Below are 16,794 nucleotides of genomic sequence, written 5' to 3' on the forward strand. Positions count from 1 at the left end.
ACCTGGGAAAAAACTTCCCACTGTTCACTCTATCTATACCTTTCATAATCTTATACACCTCTATTAGGTCTCCCCTCATTCTCCGTCTTTGCAGGAAGAACAACCCCAGTTTGCCCAATCTCTCATCATAGCTAAGACCCTCCATACCAGGCAGCATCCTGGTAAACCTCCTCTGCACTCTCTCTATGGCCTCCACATCCTTCTGGTAGTGTGGCCACGAAAACTGAATGCAGTACTCCACATGTGGCCTAACCAACGTTCTATACAACTGCAGCATCAGATTCCAGCTTTTATACTCTATACCCCTTCCTATAAAGGGACACATACCATATCCCTTCTTCACCACCTTCTCCACCTGTGCTGCCACCTTCAAGGACTTGTGGACTTGCACACCTGGGTCCCTCTGTGTTTCTATACTCTTGATGGTCCTACCATTTATTGTATAACTCCCCCTACATTAGTTCTACCAAAATGCATCACCTCACATTTATCTGGATTAAATTCCATCTGCCATTTCTCCACCCAATTTACCAGCCTATCTATATCCTGCTGTATTGTCTGAAAATGTTCATCACTATCAGCAAGTCCAGCCATCTTCGTGTCATCCACAAACTTGCTGATGACACCAGTTATTCCTTCTTCCAAATCATTTATATATATCACAAATAGCAGAGGTCCCCAGTACGGAGCCCTGCAGCACAGGGCTCCAGCTAGAAAAAGACCCTTCCACTGCTACCCTCTGTCTCCTGTGACCAAGCCAGTTCTCAATCCATCTAGCCACCTGTCCTTGTATCCCATGAGCCTTAACCTTTTTCACCAACCTACCGTGAGGGACTTTGTCAAACGCTTTACTGAAATCCATGTAGATGATATCTACGGCCCTTCCTTTGTCAATCGTTTTTGTCACCTCCTCAAAAAATTCCACCAGATTTGTAAGGCATGACCTCCCTCTTACAAAACCATGTTGCCTGTCACTAATGAGATTGTTCCGTTCTAAATGCGCATACATCCTATCTCTAAGAATCCTCTCCAACAACTTCCCTACCACGGACATCAAGAGAAATGGTAAATCTAATAGTGACACAGAGGAAAACTAAATTCATTGGTTGGTTTAAAAAAAATGCTGTTTGCGACTGGCTTTATATTGCTTTGGATTGGAGGAAGCAGCAGAAAGGGTCCATGATGGTTCTGCTGTTGATGTGGTGTACACAGATATTCAAAAATCATCTGATGCAATCTGAGTCATATCAGCAAGCAATATAAAATAATCAGTAGAATTGTTAACGGATTGCAGGAGCAGAAGGACTGGATGTATATGTGTATTGATCATTGATCATTGCCATTAGCAGGACAAGTGTAGGTAGCAATTAATAAAGAATACAGCATCTTGGGTTTTGTTTGTGTTTGTGGGCATTAGACAATAATTCATGAGTTTTAGTTTAATTTGTGTTTCTGTGCTTGTGAGCTCAGAAAGGACTAAAACTTTAATTTCACTTCATGTTAAATAAAGCTGCCTGCCTGGTTTCACTTTAAACTGTCCCTGCATTTTAATTTAATGTTTACGACGTTGTAAGAGTTATAGAGGTTAAAAAAATGGTTGGCTATATTCAGGGGCCCACAATGAATGATACAAACACTGAGTTTCAGTTACAACCAGTTAACCCAAGAAGCAAGACGGTGTTCAGAGGCTGCCAGTAGAGGCAGGGCAATGCAGGGATTCAGAAAGTAACCCTAACTGAGGATGTCACCAGTGATCACGTGACTTATAAAGGGACATTGTCCCAATATAACACACACCTACTGTAATATATAACAGAGGGAGAGCTCAGTAAAATAATCCTGATAATAATTAAACACAAACTGTAAGCTGTACTGAACAAGAGAAACTAATTTCTGTACAGCATCGTACATAATCAGATGGTTTCTGTTGGGAGAGGGAAAGATCCTTTTTCAGATTTTGGAGGGAGACCTTTACAGCTCCAATTATTTAAAATTCATCCCAATAATGTTTTTATTCATTCAAGGAATGTGATCATCACTGGTTTTGCCAACATTTATTGCCCATGCCTGTTTACCCATGAGAATCTGCCCTCATGAAATGATGTCGTTTTATCAGAGAATCATAGATTCATTAAAGGTTCAGAATGAGGCCAATCGGCCCATCATGTCTGCAGCTGCTCTGAAATGAACATTATTACTCTGCACCATTCTCCCACACTTTCTCCGTGACCATTGGACATTGTTTCTCTCTTGACTTCCTCGAATGAACATGCCTCTGTTTTATTAGAACAAAGGAAATGGCTTCTCAACAATGAAAATATCCGCTATGAGACCAAACAAACAGTTACCTCAACTCCTGACAGTTGTGTAGAACGGGTCGCAGCCGCTGGATCCCTTCACACTGAATGTAGCATTGCTGTAGATCGAGGTGTTTTATTGTATCACAGAGTCCAATGACATGAGACAGGACTGCACAGTCAATCGGGGTTAGTCGCAATCTGCGAAATGAAAGTGTTTTCACAGATCCCACTGTGTTCTGAGCCAGTGCTTTATTCTGAGACTCAAACAGGTAGTGGAATGTGTTCAGGAGCTTCCTTTTCCCAGTTTCAGTCTGTGTGTTTCCAATCTGCCCCTCAACCTTCTCCTTCACCCAATCAATCACTCGGCAGGTTGTTTGATGAAGAAATTTACCCAGAAACTCCTCCAGGGGTCGAGCTGACAGTGGGGAGGAGAGACCAGCAACAAAACGGAGAAATATCTCAAATCGCCCATCTTCCTGGCTGTGGGCTTCACTGAGGAGTTTCCCGATCTCCCCGGGATCTGGAGTCAGGAATTGTGTGAGTGCAGATACAAACTCTTGGATGGTGAGGTGTGGGAATGTGTAAACCACACTCTGGGCAGAATCATCTCTCTCCAAAAGTTCCATCAGGAACCCAGACAGGAACTGGGAAGGTTGTAGATTGTACTCAATCAAATCTCCATTTCCAAACACAATCTTCTTCTCGGAGACTCCTGTGTAGGCCATCTCACCAAGCTTCAGTAACACATCACGGGGGTTTTCAATCTCTCGGCCATGGTTTTTCAGAACATTGTAAATATAGTAGGAATATAGTTGGGTGATGGTCTTGGGAACTTGCTGCTGTTTCCTGTCTCTTTGTGTAAAGAAGGGACCCAGTGACAGAGCGAGGATCCAGCAGTAGGAAGGGTTGTAACACATGGTGTACAGGATCTCGTTCTCCTCCACATGTTTGAAAACAGCTGCTGCCACCATCTGATCTTCAAAAAACTTGTTGAAATATTTCTTCCGTTCATCACCAACAAATCCCAGGATTTCAGCCCAGACACTGATCTCAGCCTTTTCTAATAAATGTAATGCAGTGGGGCGGCTGGTCACTAGCACTGAACATCCTGGGAGCAGCTTGTGCTGTATTAAACTGTACACAATGTCAGATACTTCACACCAGCATTCAGGATCTGTGCACATGGACTGAGGTTCTGTATTTCTCCGATTGTCGGCAAAATCAATCCTGTCCTTGAATTCATCCAAACCATCGAATATAAACAGCAATCCCTCTGGGTTCTTCCAGAGCTCTCCCAGGATATTCCCAAGGTAAGGATAGAAAAACAGTATCAGATTCCTCAGGTTTATTCTACAGTTAATAGTGTTCAAATCCCGGAATTTAAAACTGAAGACAAATTGAAAGTGTGGGTATATTTTCCCAGTGGCCCAGTCATAAACAATCTTTTGTACCATTGTTGTTTTTCCAATTCCCGGGACTCCGCTCACTGCTGCTGAATTCCCAGATTTGGATTTTTTCTGGGAAAAGCTGCTCTGGAACAATTGATCAGTTCGGATTTTTTCTAGTTCTTTCCGGAGATGTTTCACTCTCCATTCTTCATGCTTTCGGCCTCTTGCCAGTAATTCATGTTCGACAAGTGTCCGATCTCGAACATTGGAAATAACCGTTAGCTCAGCATATCGATCAACCAGCTGGAAAATCTTAACTTTCTCCTTTATGAGGATAGTGTTTACTCTCAGTGTTTCAGTTTGTACCCGGAGTGTCTCCTTGTGTTTCTGTTGGAGATCTTCAATCAGAACAGAGGGAAAATGTGTTTTTTTTATTGTTACTTGCGTTAATAAGTAACTTCTCAAGACCACTATGCTGAAAACAGATTTAATTCATTAAAAAGTTAATGGAAATCTCATTTGAAAGTGAACAAAAGCCAAGAACATTTTCATATCCTTACTTGATTCTATCTGTATCTGAATACAGATCTCTATTCCGGTAATATTTTCTCTCTAATTGTGAATACTACCCAAGCTGCCGTGTATTGTAGACAGTACAAATCCCCACGTGATCCTGATTGCACAACAGTGGAGATTCCAGTCGTTCAATGATTGAATTCTTCAGCCATGTTTCTGCATCTGAGTTCTGGATATTGTTAGGAGTAGCAGCACAGATTGCTCAGTGGCTGAATGCTATCATAGCAGATTTTTACTATTTTTATTTTGATGTTGTGCACAGTCGGAGGGAGAAAATTGTATGCCTCATGCGTCTGTATGGAAATGCACCTCCATCTCGGCATCCTGCCAGGTGGGCACAGCGTTTCAGGACTCTGCCAGGCTGTGTATCAGGATTCTGCCAGGTGTGTACAGTGTTTCACAGTGTATCAGGATTCTGCCTGGTGTGTATAGGGTTTAAAACTGTATCAGGGTCCTGCCAAGTGTGTATGCAGTTTTGTGAATTTAATGAAGTGAAACAATATCCCTATAATTACAAGAAATGTCAGAAATCACATGGATTGAATCTTACATTGATGCTGAATTCACAAGAATTGATCAGTTCCAAACAGGTTTTAGCCCTGCTCCTGGACCCTTTCAACTTCTGTATCTCAAATTCTGATAACCTCTAGGCAAAGATGCATTTTCAAACACCCAGATTCTGACAACTAAAATGAATTGTCTGAAATCTCCATTTCTTCCCTTACCTTTCAGGTGGCTGGGTATTTCTGATAATTCTTGCCCAACTTTCATATAATTAATTGGATCAGAACCTGTGGAAAAGAATTAGCTTCCATGAAATCAGGTCTGTGTAATATTACAGTAAAGTTTGCAGTGTTTGGGTCTGAAACTGAATTCAGTGTGATTTTACCATACCGAGTTCCTCTATTTCTCTCAGGATTGTGCCGAATTTCCGTAAGCTGTGGTGCATTTTCACAAAGGATTCCCACATCACCCTTTGAGCCTGAGATCCTTTTTCCATCACCAGATTGAGGAGAAGTTTGGAACTGCCTGCCCTGTTTCCCTTCTCCACGAGCTCACTGACTTTCTGTAAAGAATAATAATGAAGGTTTTGATGAGTGGTGTGAAAGATAAACACTGGGAAAGAGAGCGAAAGATTTTGCTCAGGGATGGGATTTTCCAGTTGTTTTGAGGAAGGAAGCAGCGACTGGTTTTGATGCAATGTCATTCTGAATATTGATGAATATTCTCCACACATCTTGATTCCAACATTCCTTCAAATGAATGTGAATAAACTAAATTTAATGGCTGGAATACCACTGTCAAAGCTTGGCCAGTAATCCTGTGCTGTAGCCGTCTCAGAAATTACCACAGACGAATCAGAAGAATTGACCAAAGATAACAATCCAATCATTACCACATCATTAACTGAAATATCTGAAACTATTATTCTGCATGTTTACAGTTAGTGTGAAATGTCACCATGTTCACAAAGTTTTAACATCACCAGTTTACATTCAGAGTTTATAACATACAAGAAGAGCAGAATTCAGACCATGAGTCTAATACGAAACAGGGTGTACAGAAATGTCTTTAGGAGGTGAGGAAAATCGAGACACAGAAGGGTCAGTAAGACATCTGAAGTCTCAGCCATGAGTGGTGGTCTGAATGAGGTACTGCACATGTAAGGATGCACGAACGCCAAAGGGAAGCTTGAAACAGCTGTCAAAATGTTTTTTTTAAATTTTTCTATTCTGCAAAGGCTTTCTGAAAAAGTAGCTCAGCCAATTGTGATGGTATTGCATTAAAGTTAAAAAGTGATTCATAAGGGAAAGGTGACACTTAATAGAATTGTGAAATATCCCCTAAAGATCCTTGCTTGAATAAACTCAGAGCAAAATCTCCTTTTGATGACAACGTTCCTTACAGATGTGATCCAAACATTCTAGTAACTTTATCACACCATTCCCTGTGGCTTTCGGGTGTTCTTCAGCAGTTTAAATAAACACTACAGAGTAGATGTGTCCAAGATGCTGATGTTTCCCTGTGGAGCAGTGCCATCTAAACCAGGAGCACATGGTCAGAGTTTCACTCAGTTACAGATTATTTCAGACCCTCCATTATAGGAAATAAAAACAATTAGAAAACTGTCCTGAGAATATATCCGAATGTTACTGGAGGTGAATGGATCGATGTTACAACAGAGATTTGAGAATTCAGGGCTCATTACAATACAGTTGTGAAGATTAAACAGCAAATCGATTGTGGCCTTACACTGAAGTACACGCTTATGGTTTGTTTCCAACATTCAGTCAGAGGTCACACATTTACAGTCTTATGGGTCAGACTGGATATTGTTTTAATGTGAAGTGGTTAAAATATGTTATTGTGATGTAGAAGTTAGTTTTATTTATATATTGGATAATAAATTAATAGCAAGCAGAGCAAGAAGCGGGAATGGTCCAAGTGGATTGGATATTAACTAACAGATAGTGAGCATTAAGGGTTCAGGTTAGACTAAGTGATTGCTGGAGGAGAAAGTAAACACAGGATCCACCTTGGAATGGTTGTTTATTTCTGTACTCATTAAATACTCTCTTTCACAATTTGAGCACCATGTGACAGGATTACAGGACCTTAGAAGAGGTCAGAATCTCTGTGGTGCGCTCCCCAGATGGACATCCCATTACACCAATGAAATATCCATGTGAAGCTTCCTTCCTGCCCCACTGGAACTTTACAATAGTTGGGTAATCCCTGTGTGTGCGGTAACTTTCAGCTAAACTTTGGTTGTTAGGAGAGAGCGTCCTTTATAAATGCTCCTTGGTTCATGGAAGGACCCTGGCAGCAATGACTACCTCTTCCAGCTACAATCAGTGAACCCACTAATTACTGGGACCTGCCTGTCACACCCTGGCATGGCTGTACAAAAGGCAGCCTGGCCTTGAAGGGAAGCTCAGTATGAAGGTGCCATCTCCTTTTCCCTGCAGTAACAGCAGAGATCACTTCCAACACTGACATTACTGAGCCTGCAGATCCATTGATTAAGTTATTAGCTCTGGGAGGTGAGTCACTGTTCTCAGTTGGATAGGAGTCCGAGCAGTGACTCCTTAATTGGCTGCTGTTAATAAAATGATGCCCAGGGCCCTGTGGTCTACCCAATCAGGGCTGGCTCATGTTCTGACCCCCAGCAGCGAGACATTGTACACTTTCGGAAATTTCATTCCAACATCTCATAAGCAAGTGGCCAATTGTACAAGAAGATCCTTTGTAAGACTGTAAGCTTTGATCATGCCAAAGTGAGTTACCTAGATTTATTTCAGATAAGATATCAATAATTTGACCAATGGATTTTCAGGATGTTTGGAGGAAGGATGTTTTTATGGCTGGGATTTTACAGGCTATCTGGAGATGGGCTGCCAGGCAGAAAGTGGCAAAATGGCAGAGGAAGACATTTGATGGCATTCCAGATGTTGGCCTCAAAATCAGTTCTCAGAAAAGGCCTTTTTTTGGGCACTATTTCATTCACAGATGGGCCTACCCCCCGGGGCAATAGATACGTCAAGGCATCAGTGCTGCCTGCCCTCAAATACACCCCGTCTTTCTGGGGTCTGGGCTCTCTCTGGGCATGATGTGGGTATGCCGGCGTTGGACTGCGGTAAACACAGTAAAAAGTCTGACAACACCAGGTTTTAGTCCAACCGATTTATTTGATAATATACTCACAAGCTTTCGGGGTTAGCCCCTTCGTCAGGTGAATGGAGAGTTCTGGCCTCAGACAGAGCATATAAAGCACAGACAGTTTACAGATTACTGATTAGAATGCGAATCCTTACACCTAACCTGCTGTTCAGTGCTCCTTCCAGTCACATTGTCAGCCACTTTAGGACTTGAACAGCAGGTTAGGTGTAAGGATTCGCATTCTAATCAGTAATCTCTAAACTGTCTGTGCTTTATATGCTCTGTCTGAGGCCAGAACTCTCCATTCACCTGACGAAGAGGGAAAACTCGAAAGCTTGTGAGTTTATGATCAAATAAATCGGTTGGACTAAAACCTGGTGTTGTCAGACTTTTTACTCTCTCTGGGCTCCAGACCTAACTTGTCTAAATTTCAGGGTTCTTGGCCATTGACCTGCACTCACCCTCCAGATGCAGCTTCTGGTGTTGCTGCTGAGCTACCGGCTGTCAGACTGGGCTGGCAGCTTTGGGTAGAAGCTGTCACCTTTAATAAGGACAGCAGGTTCCTGGATCCCACTACCTGCTGAAGCAACTGGGCTGGCAGCTTTGGGTAGAAGCTGCCACCTTTAATAAGGACAGCAGGTTCCTGGATCCCACTACCTGCTGAAGCAACTGGGCTGACAGCTTTGGGTAGAAGCTGCCACCTTTGATAAGGACAGCAGGTTCCTGGATCCCCACCACCTTCTGAAGCAAGGTTCCTGTCAGTGGGATCTTGCCACTTCCAAAATAATTCTGGCCTTTCTATAACTCCAGAAGTTCTAAAACACTGAGGTTTGTCTCATTCCAAACATGGGAATTCTGTCGACCGACCGATTGGTATGGTTAGTCAATAATTCAAGTTTCAGTACATCATGCAACGACAAAACATAAGATGTAGTAGACAGACTGAGGTATTTTCCCACATTATTTCTTTGTTTCTATTCTGTAGGTTTTGTGATGTGTGAAGAAATGGAATTCAATCTCCATCTTACCTGATATTCTTGTCCACTGAGATGGTCCTCGCTGATTAACATGTGAGCCAAACCTTCCACCCCTTCTTCAATCGCCTGTTCCAGTCTATCCTGGTAACATTTGGTTAATTGGAACAACAGGTAATCGTCACAATTTGTGAGGAACTCAGTGAGTGTCGAGTTTGGATCTGTGAAAGTAAAGAAATACCAACACATTATCAATTTTCTACCCAGACGGCTCCACTGCCTCTCATTCCGAATCCTCCTGTGAACCAGATTATTAAAGCTGTGTTTATTTGCATTGCTACAACACGGCCTCCTTCTACACTCCGGGGATTCCGTGGTTTCTATGGTTGTTTAATTTCAGCGTTCCTGAAATTTCTTGCTTTCCCAAAAAGATCGAGGGCTATTTTAATCCAATCCATTTGAAAACTAGCTGCTCCCAAGTTAACAGATCTGACTATCCAGGACAGGTGGGAAAATATGGGGACACCATCATCTCCAATTAGGTGACAGAGCTTCCAAATAGTGATATACATCATCGTTTCTTTTGTTCTATAGGTCCACAATTATGTGGTAAATTAGTACTCATTCGTTTCTATTCCAATCGAATGGTTAATGCTGTTTATTGTCTCAAACCTCATATTTCTCATTGTTCAGTCACGTTAGCTGATATCCTTCACACTGTTCTGTTCACTTTATCGGTAAATGAGTTGTTGATAGTAGATTCAGACCATGGCGGCTGTCCCCTCCCTTCTCCCTGACCTCACTTCAATAACCCATCAACATTGGCCTGAATTTTATGTTGAGCAGGTGGGGATGTACCTGACTCAGATGTGTGTGAAATCATGGGAGAAGACATTGGGCGTGCGTTTCAACATGCTGCAGCATGCTATGGTGCAGAGGGACCTGGGGGTCCTTGTGCACGAATCGCAAAAACCCAGTCTGCAGGTGCAGCAGCTGATCAAGAAGGCAAATGGTGTGCTGGCCTTTATAGCGAGGGGGATAGAATATAAAAGCAGGGAGGACTTGCTGCAACTGTACAGGGCAATGGCGAGGCTGCAGCTGGAGTACTGTGTGCAGTTTTGGTTGCCGCATTTGCAGAAGGATGTATTGGCCTTGGAGGGAGTGCAGAGGAGGTTCACTAGGCTGATACCGGAGATGAGGGGGTTGGACTGTGAAGAGAGACTAAATAGACTGGGTCTGTACTCACTGGAGTTTAGAAGGCTGAGGGGAATCTTATAGAGACGTATAAGGTAATGAAGGGGATGGATAGGGTAGAGGTAGAGAGATTCTTCCCACTTAGAAAGGATAGCAGGTCTGTAGCAGGATAGTAGGTTTCTGATAGACAAGGGAATTAAGGGTTTGGGGGAGAATGCGGGAAAGTGGAACTGATCCACTTCAGATCAGCCATGATCTCATTGAATGGCGGGGCAGGCTCAAAGGGCTAGACGGCCTACTCCTGCTCCTATTTCTTATGTTCTTACATTCTTAATAGGGATTGCAGGGTGGCTGGTGCCAAGATGAAGAAAAAAATGCTCTTTGGAAACCAGGGAAAAGAACAAAAGAAAGTTCCAGGAAGATTGTACTCTCAAAGGAAGAAAGAAACATATAATTCCTACACTGCAGAAGGTCATTCAATCCATTGAGTCTGCACACCCCCCTCTTCCACACTCCCCGTTCGACCGGACATTCCACTACGCCACCCCCACACCCCTGCGTATCGTTAGGGGACAATGTAGCATGGTCAGTGTACTTAACATGCACATTGGTGGAGTGTGTGAGGAACCAGAGCATCCGGAGGAAACCCATGCAGACAGGGGAGATGGTACAGACTCCACACAGATACCCAAGGCTGGAATCGATTCCTAGCTCCCTGATGTTGTGATGTAGCAGTGTTAACCACTGTGCTACCAAACAGTCTTTAACAACACTGAATATGATCTTATTCAGATTCCAGTGGGAATCTGAACAAGGCCATGTTCAGTGTTCTTAAAGAAAGGAGCAGTGAAAGTCCCAAGAGGTAGAGACAACTGCAAGAAGCAGATTTTAAATTCATTTTACAAGAAGCCAGACCTCGGATGTGATCAGAAGTTGGTGACAACTTATTGAGGCCTATGAAGCAATTGTGTTCTGTTAGCATGGCTACGTGTCACAGAGAGTCTGTGGCAAGTGAAGCTTGTATCTATGTGGTGATCCAGAGCAGATGGACACAAAAGAGAGGCTGGAATCCTGGCTGTGTATCCCTGAAGATGATATTCAATAGAAATATCAATCGGAGAAGATTCGAAAGCTTACTCTTCATCAGCAAAGACTGAATCATTCATATGGCAAACAGAATCCATGTGAGGTGATGGCCCAGTTTTAATATTAAAAGACTATTAATCCAGATAATCAGCTGATATTCTGGGGATTGGGTTTGAATCCCACCATGGCAGCTGGCGAAATTTGAACTAAGAAAATAAAAACTGGAATAAAGAATCTACAGATGACTACGGAAACATTGTGAATTGTCAGGAAAAGTCACCTGATTCACTAATGTCCTTTAGGGAAGGAAGTCTGCCGTTCTTACGTAGCCTGGCCTACATGTGACTCCAGAGCCACAGCAATGTAGCTGACTCTCAATAGCCCTCTGAAATGTCTTAGCAACTCACTCAGTAAGGGCAGCTAGGAATGAACGGTAAACGTTGGGCAGCCAGTGACGCCCATGTCTCACAAATAATAAGGAAAGTTGGCTCAGTGTGATCAGCACTGAGAGTGAGGATTGATAAAGGAAATCCACAGAGGGTGCTTGGGAGACATCTGTCACTTGGCTACAGAGAGTAGTGTATCTGTCCACAGTTTGCCTAATGACATTCATGCACTTATTGAGAATATTAAACCATCAAATTGATTTCATGAAAATGTTACATTGTAAATTTTTATATCCCTGGAAAGGTAGTTTACTATAGTTTTTCTTTCTTTGCTTAAGAAACATTTTATTATTTTGCTGAAACATCATCATTGAGATCAGGCAGTCTGTGACCCAGGGAAGATGGAGTCAGTGAGATCAGACAGTGTGTAACCCGGGGAGGATGGAGTCAGTGAGATCAGACAGTGTGTAACCCGGGGAGGATGGAGTCAGTGAGATCAGACAGTGTTTAACCCGGGGAGGATGGGGTCAGTGAGATCAGACAGTGTGTAACCCGGGGAGGATGGGGTCAGTGAGATCAGACTGTGTGTAAGCCGGGGAGGATGGGGTCAGTGAGATCAGACTATGTGTAACCCGGGGAGGATGGGGTCAGTGAGATCAGACAGTGTGTAACCCGGGGAGGATGGAGTCAGTGAGATCAGGCAGTGTGTAACCCGGGGAGGATGGAGTCAGTGAGATCAGACAGTGTGTAACCCGGGGAGGATGGAGTCAGTGAGATCAGACAGTGTGTAACCCGGGGAGGATGGAGTCTGTGAGATCAGACAGTGTGTAACCCGGGGAGGATGGAGTCAGTGAGATCAGGCAGTGTGTAACCCGGGGAGGATGGAGTCAGTGAGATCAGACAGTGTGTAACCCGGGGAGGATGGAGTCAGTGAGATCAGACAGTGTGTAACGCAGGGAGGATGGAGTCAGTGAGATCAGGCAGTCTGTGACCCAGGGAAGATGGAGTCAGTGAGATCAGACAGTGTGTAACCCGGGGAGGATGGAGTCAGTGAGATCAGACAGTGTGTAACCCGGGGAGGATGGAGTCAGTGAGATCAGACAGTGTTTAACCCGGGGAGGATGGGGTCAGTGAGATCAGACAGTGTGTAACCCGGGGAGGATGGGGTCAGTGAGATCAGACTGTGTGTAACCCGGGGAGGATGGGGTCAGTGAGATCAGACTATGTGTAACCCGGGGAGGATGGGGTCAGTGAGATCAGACAGTGTGTAACCCGGGGAGGATGGAGTCAGTGAGATCAGGCAGTGTGTAACCCGGGGAGGATGGAGTCAGTGAGATCAGACAGTGTGTAACCCAGGGAGGATGGAGTCTGTGAGATCAGACAGTGTGTAACCCGGGGAGGATGGAGTCAGTGAGATCAGGCAGTGTGTAACCCGGGGAGGATGGAGTCAGTGAGATCAGACAGAGTGTAACCCGGGGAGGATGGAGTCAGTGAGATCAGACAGTGTGTAACCCAGGGAGGATGGAGTCTGTGAGATCAGACAGTGTGTAACCCGGGGAGGATGGAGTCAGTGAGATCAGACAGTGTGTAACCCGGGGAGGATGGAGTCAGTGAGATCAGACAGTGTTTAACCCGGGGAGGATGGGGTCAGTGAGATCAGACAGTGTGTAACCCCGGGAGGATGGGGTCAGTGAGATCAGACTGTGTGTAACCCGGGGAGGATGGGGTCAGTGAGATCAGACTATGTGTAACCCGGGGAGGATGGGGTCAGTGAGATCAGACAGTGTGTAACCCAGGGAGGATGGAGTCAGTGAGATCAGGCAGTGTGTAACCCGGGGAGGATGGAGTCAGTGAGATCAGACAGTGTGTAACCCGGGGAGGATGGAGTCAGTGAGATCAGACAGTGTGTAACCCAGGGAGGATGGAGTCTGTGAGATCAGACAGTGTGTAACCTGGGGAGGATGGAGTCAGTGAGATCAGACAGTCTGCAACCCGGGGAGGATGGGGTTAGTGAGATCAGACAGTCTGCAACCCGAGGTGGATGGGGTTAGTAAGATCAGACTGTGTGTAAGTCGGGGAGGATGGAGTCAGTGAGATCAGACAGTGTGTAACCCAGGGAGGATGGAGTCAGTGAGATCAGACAGTGTGTAACCCGGGGAGGATGGAGTCAGAGATCAGAGAGTGTGTATTCCAGGGAGGATGGAGTCAGTGAGCTCAGACAGTGTGTAACCCAGGGAGGATGGGGTCAGTGAGATCAGACAGTGTGTAACTCAGGGAGGATGGAGTCAGTGAGATCAGACAGTGTGTAACGCGGGGAGGATGGAGTCAGTGAGATCAGACAGTGTGTAACCCGGGGAGGATGGAGTCAGTGAGATCAGACAGTGTGTAACTCAGGGAGGATAGAGTCAGTGGGCTCAGACAGTGTGTAACCCGGGGAGGATGGGGTCAGTGGGATCAGACTGTTTGTAACCCGGGGAGGATGGGGTCAGTGAGATCAGACAGTGTGTAACCCGGGGAGGATGGAGTCAGTGAGATCAGACAGTGTGTAACCCGGGGAGGATGGAGTCAGTGAGATCAGACAGTCTGCAACCCGGGGAGGATGGAGTCAGTGAGATCAGACAGTGTGTAACTCAGGGAGGATGGAGTCAGTGAGATCAGACAGTGTGTAACCCGGGGAGGATGGGGTCAGTGAGATCAGACAGTGTGTAACCCGGGGAGGATGGAGTCAGTGAGATCAGACAGTGTGTAACCCGGGGAGGATGGAGTCAGTGAGATCAGACAGTGTGTAATCTGGGGAGGATGGAGTCAGTGGGATCAGACAGTGTGTAACCCGGGGAGGATGGAGTCAGTGAGATCAGATAGTGTGTAACCCGGGGAGGATGGAATCAGTGAGATCAGACAGTGTGTAATCTGGGGAGGATGGAGTAAGTGGGATCAGACAGTGTGTAACCCGGGGAGTATGGAGTCAGTGAGATCAGACCGTGTGTAACCCGGGGAGGATGGAGTCAGTGAGATCAGACAGTGTGTAATCTGGGGAGGATGGAGTCAGTGGGATCAGACAGTGTGTAACCCGGGGAGGATGGAGTCAGTGAGAACAGACAGTGTGTAATCTGGGGAGGATGGAGTAAGTGGGATCAGACAGTGTGTAACCCGGGGAGGATGGAGTCAGTGAGATCAGACAGTCTGGAACCCGGGGAGGATGGAGTCAGTGAGATCAGACAGTGTGTAACTCAGGGAGGATGGAGTCAGTGAGATCAGACAGTGTGTAACCCGGGGAGGATGGGGTCAGTGAGATCAGACAGTGTGTAACCCGGGGAGGATGGAGTAAGTGAGATCAGACAGTGTGTAACCCGGGGAGGATGGAGTCAGTGAGATCAGACAGTGTGTAATCTGGGGAGGATGGAGTCAGTGGGATCAGACAGTGTGTAACCCGGGGAGGATGGAGTCAGTGAGATCAGACCGTGTGTAACCCGGGGAGGATGGAGTCAGTGAGATCAGACAGTGTGTAATCTGGGGAGGATGGAGTCAGTGGGATCAGACAGTGTGTAACCCGGGGAGGATGGAGTCAGTGAGAACAGACAGTGTGTAATCTGGGGAGGATGGAGTCAGTGGGATCAGACAGTGTGTAACCCGGGGAGGATGGGGTCAGTGGCTCTGTTTAGTCATTGCCATCCAAAGTAAACAGCCAAATACTACATAAATAATAAAAGTTAGGATCAGTTAAGTCAAGTTCGATCATGAGTTTGGTCCTGCCCTGTGGTATCAGCTGGGATCGTAACTCATTGTTGTTCAAACCGTGCTGCAATTTGTTGGTGTGTCAAATGGGCAGGAGAATCAGAGCAGGGAAGGGGAAGACCATGGATAGGTCCATTAATCTTGAGTGGGATTTTCAGGTTTCATCACTGTCTCAATTCTCTTTATAGTCCCCAATGCCAACTATCTATTGGACAGTACCAGATCTCGAGCTCCCTCCATCTGAGACTTGGATCCTGCTCCGCCCCTGTTCTCCTTTTCACTTTACATTTGAGTTGTAGATTCTTGCTCAACATCTGGAACTGTCCTGTGAGAAATTACTATTTGAGTTATTTTCTGAACCTACCCACATCCATTTTCACTCTTGTTGAAGATGTTGAAGATGTTGGATCTGATCCTTCAGCCATGGTGGTGTTAGATGATTCCAAATTCTGATTCTCTGTAATAAATACAATTTTCCATGTAAAATTACACCAGGAAACTCCTCATAACAGCCATACATTTTACATGTGGTATTTCAGGGAGTTTATTTGTGACGCAGGGTCACTGATAATTCTGTTCAATTCTCTGTATAAAAAGAGAAGGTGCTGGAAAATCCCAGCAGGTCCGGCAGCATCTGAGAGAAAGAAAACAGAGTAAACATGTAGAGTCCAAGATGACTCTTGGTTTGAACCTTAATGTTATCTTTGTTTCTCTCTCCACGATGCTGCCACAGCTACTGAGTTATCCCAGCATTTTCTGATTATTTTTCCCGATCCCAGTATCCGGTGTGTTTTGTTTTTACTCAGCCTGTGTCTCCCGATTTGAAACACGTCTAGCCAAGCCCAGGCAATCTGCAAATGTTCTTTCTCTTTTGGGCTTGATTTTCTTTCAGCAGAATCACAGATAGAGACCGCTGACATTCCCTGTCAGTCCTCAATAACCAGTTATTAATAATTATAATTTAAATTATGCTGAGTTGTTTCAGCTCAATCTAGGCAGTTCCCAATACCAGCTATCTCTCGGACAATTCCAGTACTCAGGAGTTCCCTCACCTGTGACACTGATGTCCCTCCAGATGGTCACTCACTTCCCTCTTTCTACCCAGCCACTAGAAATATTTACCTCACAAAATACAGCATCTTCCCTGGAAACAAGCATATTTTTACTTCGTTATTAATAACTGGTTTCAGTTTCCTAAGCACCTCTTTGTCTGGTAAACTAACAGTCCGGGTTCAATTCCCTCTCTATGAAATCTATCCATTGTGTTATCTGGAGAAGAGCTGGGTGATTATTACAGACACTGCACGCCTCCAGGTGTAAACACCTCTTTGTGTTGGATAGATTCTAATTCTCAGATTAGCAAAATGTTCTGTTGCACAATTATCTATTTCACGTTCCATACCCTACATTCACACCCTCCAATCGAGGACACTTGATCTTGAGCTGAAGCAGGGATTGATTCTGACCTTTAATCTCCCAAGGCTGGAGAACACAA

The 16,794-nt window shown here is 44.8% G+C and overlaps 1 protein-coding gene across 1 annotated transcript; it reads right to left on the reverse strand.

The window, feature by feature from the left end:
• Positions 1-2,344: 2,344 nt before the first annotated feature.
• Positions 2,345-15,724, reverse strand: LOC145337399 (NACHT, LRR and PYD domains-containing protein 3-like). Its single transcript, XM_080182177.1, has 5 exons — positions 15,664-15,724; positions 8,953-9,119; positions 5,159-5,330; positions 4,990-5,055; positions 2,345-4,086 (listed from the first exon to the last, which is right to left on the reverse strand). The coding sequence occupies exons 1-5, from the start codon at positions 15,722-15,724 to the stop codon at positions 2,345-2,347; spliced, it is 2,208 nt and encodes a 735-aa protein (XP_080038303.1).
• Between the last annotated feature and the right edge of the window lie 1,070 nt (positions 15,725-16,794).

Source organism: Carcharhinus amblyrhynchos, unplaced genomic scaffold, assembly GCF_965287045.1.
Source record: "Carcharhinus amblyrhynchos unplaced genomic scaffold, sCarAmb.v2.hapA scaffold_48, whole genome shotgun sequence".
NCBI lineage: Eukaryota > Metazoa > Chordata > Chondrichthyes > Carcharhiniformes > Carcharhinidae > Carcharhinus > Carcharhinus amblyrhynchos.

Coding starts and splice junctions, on each gene's coding strand:
- LOC145337399 (XM_080182177.1), bottom strand. CDS start 15,724: ATGGCTGAAGGATCAGATCCAACATCTTCAACATCTTCAACAAGAGTG. Junction 9,120..15,663: donor AAGAGTGAAAATGGATGTGG/GTAGGTTCAGAA, acceptor TTACTTTCACAG/ATCCAAACTCGACACTCACT. Junction 4,087..4,989: donor AATACCCAGCCACCTGAAAG/GTAAGGGAAGAA, acceptor TTCTGATTGAAG/ATCTCCAACAGAAACACAAG.